Source organism: Ovis aries, chromosome 19, assembly GCF_016772045.2.
Source record: "Ovis aries strain OAR_USU_Benz2616 breed Rambouillet chromosome 19, ARS-UI_Ramb_v3.0, whole genome shotgun sequence".
Taxonomy (NCBI): Eukaryota; Metazoa; Chordata; class Mammalia; order Artiodactyla; family Bovidae; genus Ovis; species Ovis aries.
Window position 1 is genome coordinate 7250902 of NC_056072.1, and position 14527 is coordinate 7265428.

General features: G+C 50.4%; 1 protein-coding gene across 1 annotated transcript in view; it reads left to right on the top strand.

The window, feature by feature from the left end:
* The window catches only part of TRIM71 (tripartite motif containing 71), a 66824-nt gene that overhangs the window by 34941 nt on the left and 17356 nt on the right, over positions 1 to 14527 (top strand). The window contains exon 2 of the mRNA XM_027957910.3: positions 13514 to 13681. Within this exon, the coding sequence (XP_027813711.1) occupies positions 13514 to 13681 (168 nt within the window). The remainder of the gene's footprint in view (positions 1 to 13513; positions 13682 to 14527) is intronic.

Here is a 14527-nt window from a genome sequence, read left to right on the forward strand (position 1 = left end):
AATAAATGGAAAAAAAAGAAAAGATTTAAAAAATACACAGAAGGTACTCTCTGCGTGAGGAGACACAGGGGAGCAGTGGTGGAAGGGTGGGCAGTGGCGTGTGAAGGTACCTTGTGTTTCTCTGCCAGCGTCCCCCTGGTGTGGACCTCTTACCCCACCCATTTCTGTTTGCATTTTGAGACTTAGGTTCCCCTTCCTCTTGGAAGTCTGCTGAGATTACCCCCCGAGGCCCAATGTTCACTTTTTTCCCCTGTTCCTGAGCTTGTGGGCCTCGTTCATCGCCCCTCCTGTTGGGCTGTCCCCTCTTTGAGGAGAAGGAAAGGGCATGGTCCCAGGAGCAGGTGTCATGCCTGCCTTGGGCATTCTTGTTGAACACATGACCTCTGTTGGTGGGGACTGAACGGGGCTGGTCTGAGAGTGGAGGGGCAGCACCGTGGCCGCACAGGAAGTTGGAGACATTTATCTTTTTAAGTTGATTTGGCTGCCCCAGTCTTAGTTGCAGCATGGGGGATCTAGTTCCCTGACCAGTGATAGAACCTGGGTCCCCAGCATTTGGAGCATGGAGTCTTAACCACTGAATCACCAGAGAAGTCCCCAGCCTGCTTCTTCCCGTCGTATTTATGGGCTGTGTAAATATTCCCTTCAGTGGGCAAAGAAAGTCACAGCCCTGGAGAAAGGTCATTGACCATGGGAGGGGCTGGGCAGCCCGTATCAGCCCTGCCTTGCAAACACAGCCAGCCTTGCAGACAGGATTCTGGAGCTGGATTTACCTTGCCTCTTTCTTCACTGACCTAACTGGAGCCTTCAAGGCAGGCCACCATCCCTTTCCTCGCTGCTGGAACTGCATCTGGGTTTCATGCACTTGTGAACTCTTCACTACCAACCGTGAGATGAAGTGTGCTTTCCCCACCTTGGGGGGTGGAACACGCACAGTGAGCCCGCTTAACCAAAAGAGCTGGAGAAGGAAGGACGGACCACATCAATATTTGAACCCGGGTTTTCAGACTTCTCAACAAAAAGGTGGCCCCAGGCTGTGCCCTGGCCTCCTTCCGTGTAGTGTTGTCTGGTGCTTGAGCTCCCAGCTAACTTCTCAGTCTGCTCCAGGGTCCTCCCTGCACCTAGGCCAAGAAAACTGCTTCTGCTCATAGTGTTCTTTTTAATTGGATTTGTAAATCTTTCATCTCAGTCCCTGTTCTTTTTTTTTTTGCTGCACTTCATAGCTTGTGTGTGATTTTAGATCCCCCACCAGGGATCGAACTCGCGCCCCGTGCAATGGACGCACAGAGTCCTAAGCGTTGGCTTACCGGGGAAGCTCCATAAAAAGTCATTTCTGACTTACCTGCCTCACCCTTAGGCCATGTGACCCCAGTAAATCCTAAGGGATTTTGTACTCCTCGGGATGGCAGTCTTTCCTCTCTGCCCTCGTGTATTTTGGTTAATTCCCCATTTGTCTTACTGATCCTGTCCAGTGGGTTTTCATACTGGGCCATTTTTGAGAGTGAAAGAGGCCGTTGTTAATAATCGCACTTAGACAGCCTGACCATGACCTCCCCAGGCTGACCACCCAAGACTTCTAGGAGACTGGAAGCTTCTTGAGTTGATTTTTCTTTTTTTTTTTTTTTAACTCATAAGGCTCTTAGCTCAGAGTCTGAAATCCAGTGTAAATGGTTTTCTTAAAAAAATCGGCAAACACTGCATACTTAATGCAGACGTTGTGGCCTCAGAGACTACAGACCACCTGTATTAGTTCCATCTCTGAAACGATGAAGTTCATTCCAGGGAGAGCAGGGGGACAAGTGGACAGGCCAGCCTGACACGTCCCGGTGGGCCTGTTACTTGGGGAAGGCCCTTGGAGTATTAGGTGCAGTGGGTTCCTCTGTCGAAGGGCTGAGGAAAACCCACCTGGGGCCAGAAGTTCAAAATAACACCAGTTTGGGGCTTCCCTGGCAGTCTGGTGGTTAAGACTTCACAGAGGAGGGTGATGGTTCGATCCCTAGTCAGGAAACTAAGATCCCACATAGCGCACAGTGTGGCCAAAAATAAAAAACTGACAGCAATTTGAAGATCCATCACAGACAAATGCCTCCTGCATCTCCCTGGCCTTGCATCTCAGCTGGTTAGGTGCCAGCCAAAGCAAGGGTGACTCCCTGCCAGCGATCTCAGCACAGAGCCAAACTAACTAAGCGAGTCAGCAGTGTAGAAACCCAAGGGGAGACCTCTTTAAGGACTGTTCCTTTATTGTCTGCCTTGCACTTCGGATTTCGCAACCCTCCACCTGATTGTTTCCCAGCTCAGTGCAACCCTCCACCTGATTGTCTCCCAGCTCAGTGCGAGAGCATTTTGTCTTTCCTCCACCCTGTCAGGTCCGGCCTTTGAACTGGAGTTTATCCTTGAGTCTCTGCGTGGGGAGGGGACGCTGAGGCGGCACAGCCCCCTCCCCTCCTGTACCCCCTGGTTGCATTACCTGCTGGGTCAGGGTCAGTGGGGCCATCCATTAAATTCTATTGAACAGCACACAGGTGCAGTGCAAAGAGGTGACGTGCAGGCCTCCTTTGTTGGAATGAAGTGGGGTTTCTGAGGAAGCGCGGTCCACTTCTGAGGCTAGAATTATTTCTCATCATCGTTATTTTCTCATTAGACCTTCATTCACGCATGGTGAGTGATCCTGGGAATTCAGGCTTCTAAACAGGAGCTGGACTCTAATGGTTCGACCTGGAGGGCCCGCCGTGGGTGGTCTTGTTTTCTGATTGCATCTCGTTTCTGTTAGTTGGCATCTCCTTGCCTGAAATCCGCCGGCCTGTGTTGGAGTTCCCCTGCTCCTTGTCAAATCCTGCTGTAGTCAGGGCTTCCTTAGGACCACAGCCCACGGGACCCACGCACACTGGTGGGATAGAGGAAGTGGGTGAACATTCCTGCTGGCCTCGCATCTGCATTGCTCACTGCAGTTTGGATTTTCCCCTTGGGATGGGGGGCGGCAGGTAATACCCACCCTTGTAAACTGCCTGGATCACAGAATCAGGGTCCTATTCATGTCTCCCAGCCCTGCATGGGTGACAGGTGACTCTTGAAATAAAGCTGGTCTCCTGGCTTGGCCTGGCCCTGTTGCGTTTGTAGGGGTGGCCGTGGGGCTTTCCTCGTGGCTCAGATGGTAAAGAATCCTATAATGCAGGAGACCTGGGTTCAGTCCCTGGGTTGGGAAAATCCCCTGGAGAAGTAAATAGCACCCCACTCCAGTATTCTTGCCTGGAGAATTCCATGGACGGAAGAACCTGGAGGGCTACTGTCCATGGGGTTACAAAGAGTCAGACACACGACTGAACGGCTAACACATGGTGGGGTTAAGTTTCCTGTTGGAGTCCAAGTAGAGTGCGATTTTTAAACTGACTGTCTGGAAGTGCTGACTTGAGAAGGGTTTAGAAAGAAATCCATGTCCTGATGAGACTGCGGTTTGCAGTTCCTCTGCTCTTCGTCACAGAGTGGTGATTCCTGAGGTGTCCCAGGGGCCCGAGGAGTGTGTCTGTCCATCTCTATTTGATGCTTTCCTTGATGGGAGTGGTTTTAAGGAGTGTCACCAGAATGTGAGGCTTGGGACTCTACAGATGCATGGGAGCCCTTGCCCTGGTCCTGTGCCAAGGGTCGCCCCTCACTGGCATTGAGAGAATTCACAGAGGCCATCCAGTGCTTCTTGAACTTTTTTTTGGTTTGTTTTTTAATGCCAGATCTCAAGTTTGCCGACCAGGATAGAACCTGTGCAGTGGAGGCATGGAGTCTTAACCGCTAGAATGCCAGGGAAGTCCCATCTACTGCTTCTTTGATTGGCTTCCTTCCCCTATTTGATTTTTTTTTTTTTAATTCATTTGGACACTCGGTGTGTGAGATCTTATTTCTCTGACCAGGGATCAAATCTGGGCCCCCTACAGGAACATTCCCCTGCCCCGTCCCCACTTTCCAATTTAAATCATTCCTGCCTGTGAACAAGGTGCGTAGAGCAGTAAATACTTGGTTAACCTCTTGATTTGGAGGCAGTGCTTGATAAGGTTAGCTGGCCCTTAGAATCGTCAACGGGTGTGACTGTCGAAGTGAGCCACTGGGAAGGCCAGTGTTGGACCTGTCTTGTCTTGCCCGATGCAGCAGGCAGCCGAGTCCAGAAGGCGTTCAGTGCAAAGTAACAGGACTTGTCCAGCTGGGGGAAGAGAGGAAGGAACATTTTTGTTGGTTGTGTTGGAGGGATAAGACACGGCTCGTGTGCGTGTGTGCTCAGTGGAGTCCTACTCTCTGTGGCCCCATGGACTGTAGCCTGCCAGGCTCCTCTGGCCCTGGGATCTCCCAGGCAAGAATCCTAGAGTGGGTTGCCATTTCTTCCTCTGGATCAAACCCAAGTTTCCTGCGTTATCAAGTGGTTTCTTTACCCTGAGCCACTAGGGAAGCCCCAAGATAACGGCTTACTAGGAAGAATTAAAAACCTTCATCTTGAATTTTTTTTCTTATCTGGGCCTTTTTTTTTTTTTGGCTGCGCTGGGTCTCCGGGCTTCTCTAGTTGTGGCCAGCGGGCTTAGTTGCCCTGCAGCCACATGGGATCTTAGTTCCCTCACCAGGGATCAAACCCACCTCCCCTGCATTGCAAGGGGTACTCTTCACCAGTGGACCACCAGGGAGGCCCCTTACTTGAGTCTTACTTTCTGCTTCCTTTCTGGAGATGAGTGCTTTCCCCTTGCTTTTTACGTCCACCTGTCCACGTGGTCTCAGCCACAGCGGCCACTGAGACCCCTTAAGCAGCTTCAAGGGGTGAACGGTCTCAGGTGCATGGTGTCACACAGTTTTTTAAGAGGTGAGGGCTGAGTTAACATAGCCACCTACAAAGTCTGGCCATCTCCTAAAGTCAGCCTCTCTGCCTCCCCGAATCTGGTCCAGGACACAGCAGATTAAAATTGGACCTTGATTTTTCGACCTCAAAGGCAAACAGGAAAGCTGTGTGTCTGTGTAAGAACCTATCTTCTTGTGCCTGGCTTGAAAATCTTTCCACGGGCAGTGGTCTCCCTTGTTGGGACCGATCTCTCTTATTTGCTGCTGGAAGCTGCCTGGGCCACTCATTAGCGCATCAGAGGTCAGGTGCGCGCCAGGGCGGCAGCTGGGACACTAAGGATTTCGTGCGGCTTTGTGTGACCGCCGGCCGCCTGTGGGGCTGTAAATCGGACTCGGGGTTCTAATTTTATCAAAGCCTCCAGGGAGTTGGTCTGACTTGCCTCTTGTGAGATTAAACTTAAGATAATATTTATAGTGGAGGGCAAAGGAAAAATAATACCTAATGGGAACATTGTGGGAAGCATGGTAGCGACCTATTAGAAGTAAATTATGTGGGGCCATTGGAGGAGCTCATTTATGGGCTCAAGGCGTATTTATTAGGTCTTTAGCTCTGAGGAGTTCGTACAGAGGCTCGGCTCCAATCTTCATGGCATTGTGTTGTATTGTATTGACATAAATACATTTTGACAGTTTAACTGTTTTGGCCCCGCAGCATGTGGAATCCTTAGTTCCTGGATCAGGTTATGGAACCTGTGCCCCCTGCAGTGGAAGCAAGGGAGTCTTCGGCACTGAACCACCAGGGAAGGCCCCATGTTGACAGTTCCATACACCCGTATCTGCACTCCCTCCTGCAAGATAATAGGAACATCCATCACTCCGGAACATCTCCCTCGAGCTTCTTCCAACCACACCCGTTTTCACCTGTAACTTCTTTAATTTTTTTTTACTTTAGATTAGTTTTGCCTTCAAAGAAATAGAATTACACAGTATATGATTTTTTTTTTTTTTAATTCCAGCTCTTTCCACTAAGCATTTGTATGGTGGCACAAATCAGTAAGTGATCCTCGCTGCTAAAAGTATTACATTGTGTGGACAATACTTGATAGGGAAGTTTTGTTTTCATTTTCGAACTGGAAGAATGTCTGAATAACCCGCTTTTCATTTAAGTAAAAAGTTTATTTGCTAAAAAACTGTTTGGTAAGCAGCAGCCCCACACACAGTGCTGGCATGTTCGAGAGTGCCACTCGATGTCCTGCAAGTTGGGTCTCTTGGAAGAAGCCCCTGGCACAGGAGTGTCACATGCTCCTTGACCACAGGCCACTGTTGGAGTCTTCCAGGAGTGAGGGAGACCGCAGAACTGTGGGCAGTCAACGCTGCTGGCCTTGGCGGGCGTGGCTGCCCATGAAGGTGCCTCAGGCTGGTTGCTTTGGGAAGCTGACCAGGAGCAAAGGAGCTGCTGCAGGTTGGGCACCCCAGAGGTAGACAGGGTTTGGGTGGATAACTTGTTTATCAGCATCATCTGAGGAATTAGGATGGCTGCAGGCCCCCAAGGAGGCGCCCAGTGACGCCCCCTACGGGGGCAGGGCCTGAGTACAGCTGGGCAGGCCTAGGGAGGGTTGGGTACTCCTGGGTATCACAAGTGAACAGACAGCAGAGTCAGAGTTCATCTCTGGAGTTCCCTTATGTATTGTCCCGCACTGAGTATTCTGTGACATCCTGATTATACATTTATAAATTTCATGTTTCTTTCTTTTTTAATCTATTTGTTTGACTGCACCATATGGGATCTAGTTCCCTGACTAGGGATCGAACCCAGGTCCGCTGCACTGGAAGTGTGGAGTCTTAGCCACTGGACCACCAGGGAGGTCCCAAATTTCATGTTTCTTTTTGGACTTCACAAAAGTGCTGAGAAATTCTGGCTGTAGCTCCATGTGGGAATTTCTGTCTTCTGCCTGCTTTTTTTCCTTTCTTTCTAGGCATCTCGAGCTCTGCCCTTAGAGCTCTCTTGGGGGTTTTCTCCTGCCCTCACCACCTAGCTGCAGTCTCCCAAGTATCATCAGGATCCTAGAAAAACACACACGTGGGTTATACGTCTTTCTTGCCGCCTCTAGGAGTCAGATTTGCCATTGGAACCTTAGTTTTGGGAGGGGCCTGTGATAGAGAATGTTTGTAAGGCTCCTTGTGACTCTGGGTGGAGGTGTTGCGTGCTTTACCGCCTAGAGTGACCTTGTTTTCTGGGGGCCTCAGTGCTAGAGGAAAAGTGATTTCCTTCCAGGATGAACTCATTTTCATTCTTAAAATAATTTTGACAGTTCTATGAGCCCCAAATTGAGTTCTTTCTCCTTTTAGCAATCCTCAGGTAAACTCAGCCAAATCCAGTCATTCAGCTGTAGAAATAGAACTTACTTCTCTAGTTACCAGTGGCTTTTCATGAAAAGGCCATGGTTCTGCTTTTGTATGTGTTGATAGTAGAAGCTGTGTGTCCAGGGAGGGTTCTTCCTGGGGTTGAACCCTGAGATAGGAAGTATAAAGTATAAAATGTAAATGCAAGGATATAAAGTGGAGATCCGATGTGCCTGACTCTGGGGTGTTGGGCCCTGATCCCACAAGCAGGAGAGCAGGTGAAGAGGAGCAAGAGAAACTTGGAAGAAGCCTTGTGGGTGGGGAGCTGGGTCTTGCTGGTGGTTGGGTGGTGTTAGGAAGGAAGAGGGCAGCCAATGGTCATTGGGAGTGTGAAAATTTTCTTTTGTTCTAAAAAAATAGGAAAGGGATTTTGATGGGGCTTTTGAAGTGGCACAGAAAGCTCAAACGAGCCACACGGGATGTTCTGTGATCATTGAACTATGCATTCCCTTGGCACCAGCAACCACGTTGGGTATAAAGCTGGCCGAGCTGGGAGTTCCCTGGTGGTCCAGTGGTCAGGACTCTGTGCCGTCACTGCTAGGGCCTGAGTTCAGTTCCTGGTTGGGGAACTAAGATCCTGCAAGCGGTGCAGCACACACCCCCACCCCCACCCCCAAAATCGGGTTGTTAGAGCTGGTGGTATTCTCCTCTCTCTTGGGATTAGATGTGCCTTGAAGTTCAACGTTTCTGATTTTGGAACGTTTATACTGTGAAACAGCACCACAAAATAATGAATATTAGCAGTTCTTTGGTGAACGATATGAAAACCCACCCTAAATGGTATAGATAAAAATTAGAAATAGTTTTCACGCCGGTTCAGTTTTTGCTGCCACACGGCATACATAGAAACTTTTGGTTTCAGAGTCTGTTGGATTTGGGGGGGACTGCAGAATGGGATTCTGGGCTTGTATGGGGACTCCCTGTGTTCATTTCACTGGTGTTTGGATGGCAGCTCTGGCAGTCCTGCCTCTTTATTCCACCCGAGACCTTTGTCTCGCCTCTGGAGTTAACCCAAGTGGCCTCACTCCCCTCCACCCTTGGGAAATCTGGCAACCACTGAAAACCCCAGCCCTGCTTTCTTGCTTCTCCTCTGGGGCCTCCCTTCAGCCAAGCAGAGTGGACCTGTACTCCCAGCCACATGTCGTCCGGCTCACTGGTGTCCATCCCCACACTGGCCTTCCGTGTAGGTTTGGTGTGTGTGTGTGTGTGTGTTTTAATTTCATTGGAGTACACCTGTTTTACAGTTTGTTTCTGCTATACAGCCAAGCGGATCGGCTGTGTGTTTGCATATATCCCCCTTTTGTGGACTTCGTCTCATTTAGGGCACCTCAGAACGTCGTGCCTGTGCCAGTACAATAGGGTCTCGTTAGTTATCTATTTTATACACAGTATCAATAGTGTATATATGTCAGTCCCGATTCCTCCCACCCCCGCCCGCTCTCAGGGTCCATGCATTTGTTCTCTTCTCTGTGCGTGTATCTCTGTTTCGCAAATAAGAGGTTTGGTCTTGGGGACATACTTGTACCGCCTTTGTTCTTCACCTGAGTGGAGGCTGACTCTGACGTCAAGTTATTAAACTCCAGAAGACCTTGAGTAGGGTCCGCACTTGCAAGTAGGGTTTTTTTTTCCTTCTGATACGTCGAGGTAGTAATTGAATCTATTACCAAATAGAAACTTCCGGGCTTTGTAAAGAGCAATACGAAGGGATATTCGCTGCAGCGTTGCTTGCGAGTTTTCCAAAATCAGGAAACAGCATTAAAATCCTATCAGCAGGTACTAATTAAATAAGTCGCGGTATATCCACAGACAACGCAACACAGCAGTAAAATAGGCAGCTGGGCCCAGAACAGCCTCCAGGTTAATACACTTAAGTGAAAAAGCCTGGTGTAATGCTCTCCTATTTGTGTCTTAGAATATAGCAGGTTTTTGGATGGTTACATAAAAATGCAGAAACAGCCGAGCTGTTGGGACAGATTTTTTTTAAAACAGTTTGTATTTTTCGCATTAAAAATGCACATAATTTTGAGAAGTTGCCGACTCTTTTCCCCCAGTAAGAAGGTAGCTAGTCCCCCGCTGGACTCTGAGCCAGTGGTGATGTCCGAAGGAGGGTCCAAGATTCCTTTCTTCACTTCCCAGGCTCCCTGAGGCCACAGCTTTGCGGCTGGCCGCACGTGGTTGGGATGCGGGACAGCTTGTGCGGATTTGAGAGCCCTGGTTTCCCGTCTGTTTTTCCCCCAGTCACGGAAAGCTTGGTTTCCGTGTTGTTGAAGACACTTCGTTTCGTGGCTTGACTTGACTCCTTGAACGTGGTTTACCATTTTTTAATAGGAGAGGCTGCTGAGTGTCACCAACAGATAAGGCTTCTGGTTGTCACCAGCCCGCCTCCCCCTGTAGCCTCCCAGTGTCTGGAGGGGCGGCTGGAGACCTCCTCCTGTCTACGCCTGAGTTTGTGGGAGGCCGTGTGTCCTCAGTTCATTTTAAGGGCTGCCAAAAAAATCTCCAAAAATAAGTTGTTGTTATTTCAGTCGGGGCATCTGGACAGTGAGAGGCCCCCTTCATCCTTTCCATGTATACTTCTCATTGATGTGGGTAGTTGTGTTTTAACCTGAAGTTCCACAGAGTGTGTGTGTGTGTGTTCCTTGTTGGATCACACGTTGTATAAAACAGTAGATTCCGTGTGCACGCCGTCTTGTTCATTAACAGAGCACTTAATTTAAGCCCTGCCTACGGTAAACCTGCCTGCTTGGTATTTTTATTTATTTTTTCTCTAACCTCCCCCCTTCCTCTCCTGCTGGGCCCACATTCCTAGGTCTTTGTCTCCGCCTGGTATTTTAGAAATTTTGGGAGAGGAAGGCAGTGGGTGGGGCGTTTTGGAAGCTGGGGGCAGGGAAGAGGGTGGTCACTTGCAGGGTCAGAGGTCAGGCCTGCTCCATTCAGCTGGGGCAGCCAGATTGTCGCCATGTGGGGGGGAGGGGGCGTGTCCGAGCATCTGCCCGGGAAGCCCCGAAGGGGCAGCTCAGGCCCTGGAATTCCTGCCGCCAGAGGCCCGCTCCCTCCCTCCCCCCCAGCCACAGTTCATGGCCTCTGCCACATTTCTTTCTGCCTGTGGCCCCTCTGAACAGCCCTCCAGTTTATTCTTTCAAAATAACCTTAAATAAGCTGGTTCAGAGAGAGTTGCACCGATGCACACCCACATGCACCCTGCCTGCTCACTGAGTCTCACAGGGTCCAAAATTGTTGGGTTTTGACCTTAGAACCTGTTAGGCGAGTGAGGTGTGGAGCTTCTAAATGGAGTGATGTCCCTCCAAAGTTTTACCCTAATAGAAAGTTTACGGTATGTGATCATCGCGTTTTTTGGTTTTAGATAGTGTGTTCTTGAAAAAAAAAAAAATCAATAGTTGGCCGGGGCTCTGTGACAACCTAGAGGAGTGGGATGGGGTGGGGGTGGGAGGGAGGTTCAAGAGGGAGGGGACATATGCATATCTACAGTAGACTCCTGTCGATGTATGGCAGAAACCAACACAATATTGTAAAGCAGTTATCTTTCAGTTAATAAATTAAAAAATCAACAGTTGAATGAAAGCATTGCTGGGGCTCTGCTTTTACCTTCCTTTCAAAAAAAATTTTTTTTCCCCCATGCCAGACAGCATATGGGACCCTAGTTCCCTCTCCAGGTATCAAACCCACGACCCCTTGCCTGCATCCCTGCTTTGGAAGCAGGAGTCTTAGCCAGTGGACCACCAGGGAAGTCCTCCCCACTGTTCATGTCACCCGCGGCCCTGTGTCCGGTAGTTAGCCTGGAACTGCAAAGCACTGGCACTTCAAAAAGCAGAGTACGTTAGAGCTACGCTGACCCATGTGAAACGCTGTCAGGTGGGGCCATGCCCCAGGACCCCCATTTGCCCGTTGTCGAAGTGCTGCGGGCCTCCGCTCTCTGCCTGGGATCTCTTTTCTTCCCTCGCTGCTCGTAGGATCCTGTTTATTTGTTTATTTCTAGCTGCACTTTGTAGCACGTGGGCTCTTAGTTCCCCAACCAGGGATTGAACTCAAGCCCACTGTAGTTGAAGCTTGGAGGTCTTAACCACGAGACCACCAGAGAAGTCCCTGCAAGATCCTTTGAAACCCACCGTTTGTGGGATCTCTTTCCCCAAACCGTATCATGCATGTATGCTCCAGAGTTTGCAAACTTAAAAGCCCAGAAAGATCACCTTAATGCCTTGCAGTTGAACAGCTGGCACCTGGAGGCTGGCTTCCGGCTCAGCCCAGAATTCTCTGGTTTGTGGCATTGAGTGCCCAGAGATATAGGGTTCCTGGGAGTTCTGGAGTGGAAGGGGTTTTCTGAGGTCCCTGGTCAGACACCACGCGCTCCATACAAGGAACTGAAGCCGAGACAGGTGACTGGATAGCAGGTATCCTGGCAGGCAGGTGGTAGTGCCAGGCTCAGGCTGACAGCCTAACGTTCTTCCCCGCTTGGCAGGAGCCCACAGATCTAAGAAAGCAGGGAGACACCAGTCATCCACGTGCGCCGCCGGCACCCCCCATCCCCCTCCCCACCCCCCAAAATAGGTGGATCCTGAGCAGAGGTGAAGAGAAGATTGCTTAGCTGTTTGGTAAGAGAAGGGAGCCTTCTGCTGGGAGGTTTTCACACTTCACATTAGCAGGAGTGATCCCTTTATTCCCGTGACAAATGGAAGGAGCAGAGGGGAGGGATGTTGTTCAGGCCAGAGAAACGCTTTAGTAGAACTTCGTAAAAACAGAGCATCCAGGAATTTCCCTACATTTATTTAGTGTTTTTTTTTTTGGTTTAGATCTCAGGCTGGCTTGAGAATTTTAAATTTATCAAATAGAGAAAGATTACATCACTAAATGGCAGGCCTTTTTCAAAAAGCAATTGGCCTTCACGGAAGCAAATGCCTCCTGGACTCGACTTCTGGAGAAGTACCCTCAACAAGTTACAAACCCGATCACATTTCCTGCCTGAGAAAGGGGGTCTAGAAAACTTGCCGGATCACAGCGATTTCTTCCAAGCAGGAATTTGATATCCTTAGTCTTTCCTTTTTCCCGGTCTTGGATCCCAGACAGAAGCAGCACCGTAATCTCTACTGGGTCACGTGCTCCTCTGAGTGGAGGCCTGTTTGCCTGACAGCCGCTTGGGGGCATCATTTCCTAATGGACTTGCTCCACCCACAGTAAATAATGGGAGCTGACCGGGGCCCTTGCAGTGTAATAGGAACTTCCTGGATCTCAGGGCAACCCCCATCTCTTCTTCCATCTCACAATACTCTGCTTCCAGAATCTCCCGGTCCTGAGTCTAACCCCCTTGGTGATGCCTTGGCAGGTGCTTTGTGCCCTGGACGGGGTAGCCAGAACCCTGTGTGTTGGGAGCAGCCCTTGCTACCTGTGTGGCCTCTTCTCCTGGGCACTGAGTGCTGCAGATGTGAAAGCACCCCCTGCCACCAAACACACAAACTGCTTCCCTGCCTGTTGGCTGGCTTCCCCTCGCCCCCTGGTGTAACAGGCAGACTGAAGCCCTGCTCTTGTAAGCAAGCCAGCAAACATTTACAGACAGTGGTGCCGAGGGCCAGCTCTGGGGAGGGATGCGATGGGACTGGCCCCGTGCCAAGGAGCTTTTGCTGTTGAGAGTTGGGCGTTTATCAGCAGATGGAGGCTGTGCCAAGCCTTCTGCCCCTCCCAGCACTGGGGGGGGGGCCCAGGGCAGCACAGAGCTTGGCATAAAGCAGCTCTGTCAAGCACCGGCTGCCTCCCAGGGTCAGCTCCTGGGAACAACTTGGCGAGAAAGAGAAAGATAAGAAGCTGGCTGGCTTTACCATGAGCCTCTGGCCTTCGTTCCAGAAACGAAAGCCCTCACCTTGCTTAAGTGCTTCTCGATGGGGAAGGTGGCAGTGGGCTGTAGTGGGTGGGTGTTTGGTCCTGGCCCCCCGCCTGGCTTCCCAGCCCAGTTCCATTCCCTGGAATGGCAAGAGAAACTTCATGTATTTCTTCATTCCGGCCACCCATCTCAGACCACAGAGACATACTCTTGGAACTTCCTCTGGTTGGATTAGGATTCGGAAGTCTGATCATTTTGTTGCTTGGTCTTCCAGGCGGCTCAGGCATGGCTGTGAATGAAGCGAGCAGAACGGGGGAAGTGGTTGGTTTTTCTCTGTGTCGGGGGCGGAGGGGAGCAGGTTGACCTCAGGGTGGACTGCGGCGCCCCCGCCTCCTGTGGGGGGTGCGTGTTTGTCTTGGGGGTCTGCGCGCAGAACGTCCCGCGCACCGCTCACGCCTGCGTCTCTCTGGCCCCCAGGTGCTGCACCTGTACTGCGACACGTGCTCCGTGCCCATTTGCCGCGAGTGCACGGTGGGCCGGCACGGCGGCCACAGCTTCGTCTACCTCCAGGAGGCGCTGCAGGACTCGCGGGCCCTCACCATCCAGCTGCTGGCCGACGCCCAGCAAGGCCGCCAGGCCATCCAGGTCAGTCCCTCCCCACCCTTCACCCGCCTCCCTGGTTCTTCCTGGCACAGAAAACCTTCCCCACCCCACCCCCCCTTTCACATGTGTGCAGATGTTTGGGTGTGCCATGGGACAGTGACCCCGATGAACCCACGTGACAGGCAGCGGCAGTCACATGAGGGCGGAGGGGCAGGGCATGCAGACCTCACAGTCTCATGAAGATGACAGTGATGTGGCTTGAGTTACTAGCCACTCGGGGCAAGCTTCCCATCCAAGTTCCTCTCTCCCGCCTTTCCTCCACCCCCCGCCCCAATCCAATGGACATCAGCCTGCTTCAGTCAGAACTGAAGGAAGACTGTCCTCATCTTGCTACCCAGGTTGGTTTACAGGTGAGAAATAAGTGAGCATGGGAAATTTTATATAAGGTTCATAATCTCAAACTTCCCCGGGAGCTAAATAAGGTCATGTAGGAAGGGATACGTGTAACTTTGGGACACAGGGAAGTTCGCTTACATAGATAATAATAGTGTTGCCTGATCCAGGTTGACAGGGTTTTAGGAAAATAAAAAAATCAGGTTGTTTTCCTTGTCTGGCAGGATAAGCTTGAAAGTCAAACATTACTAATCCTCAAGCAGAAATTGAATAGGAAACTGCTTAGGATGTGAGTTATTTTTTAAAATAAGACTTTTGGAGGGAGATGCTAAAGAATTGATCATGCTCAGGGAAGAAGGATGGTTTAGGATTTTAGTAAGTTTCTCCGCAACTGTCAACATTTCTGTACGTGATACTGAAGTAATCTTTCTGCCGAGTCAGGTTATCTGATAGCCAAGGCCCTTGACTCATGAAAGTACAACATGCTGGGAAAGA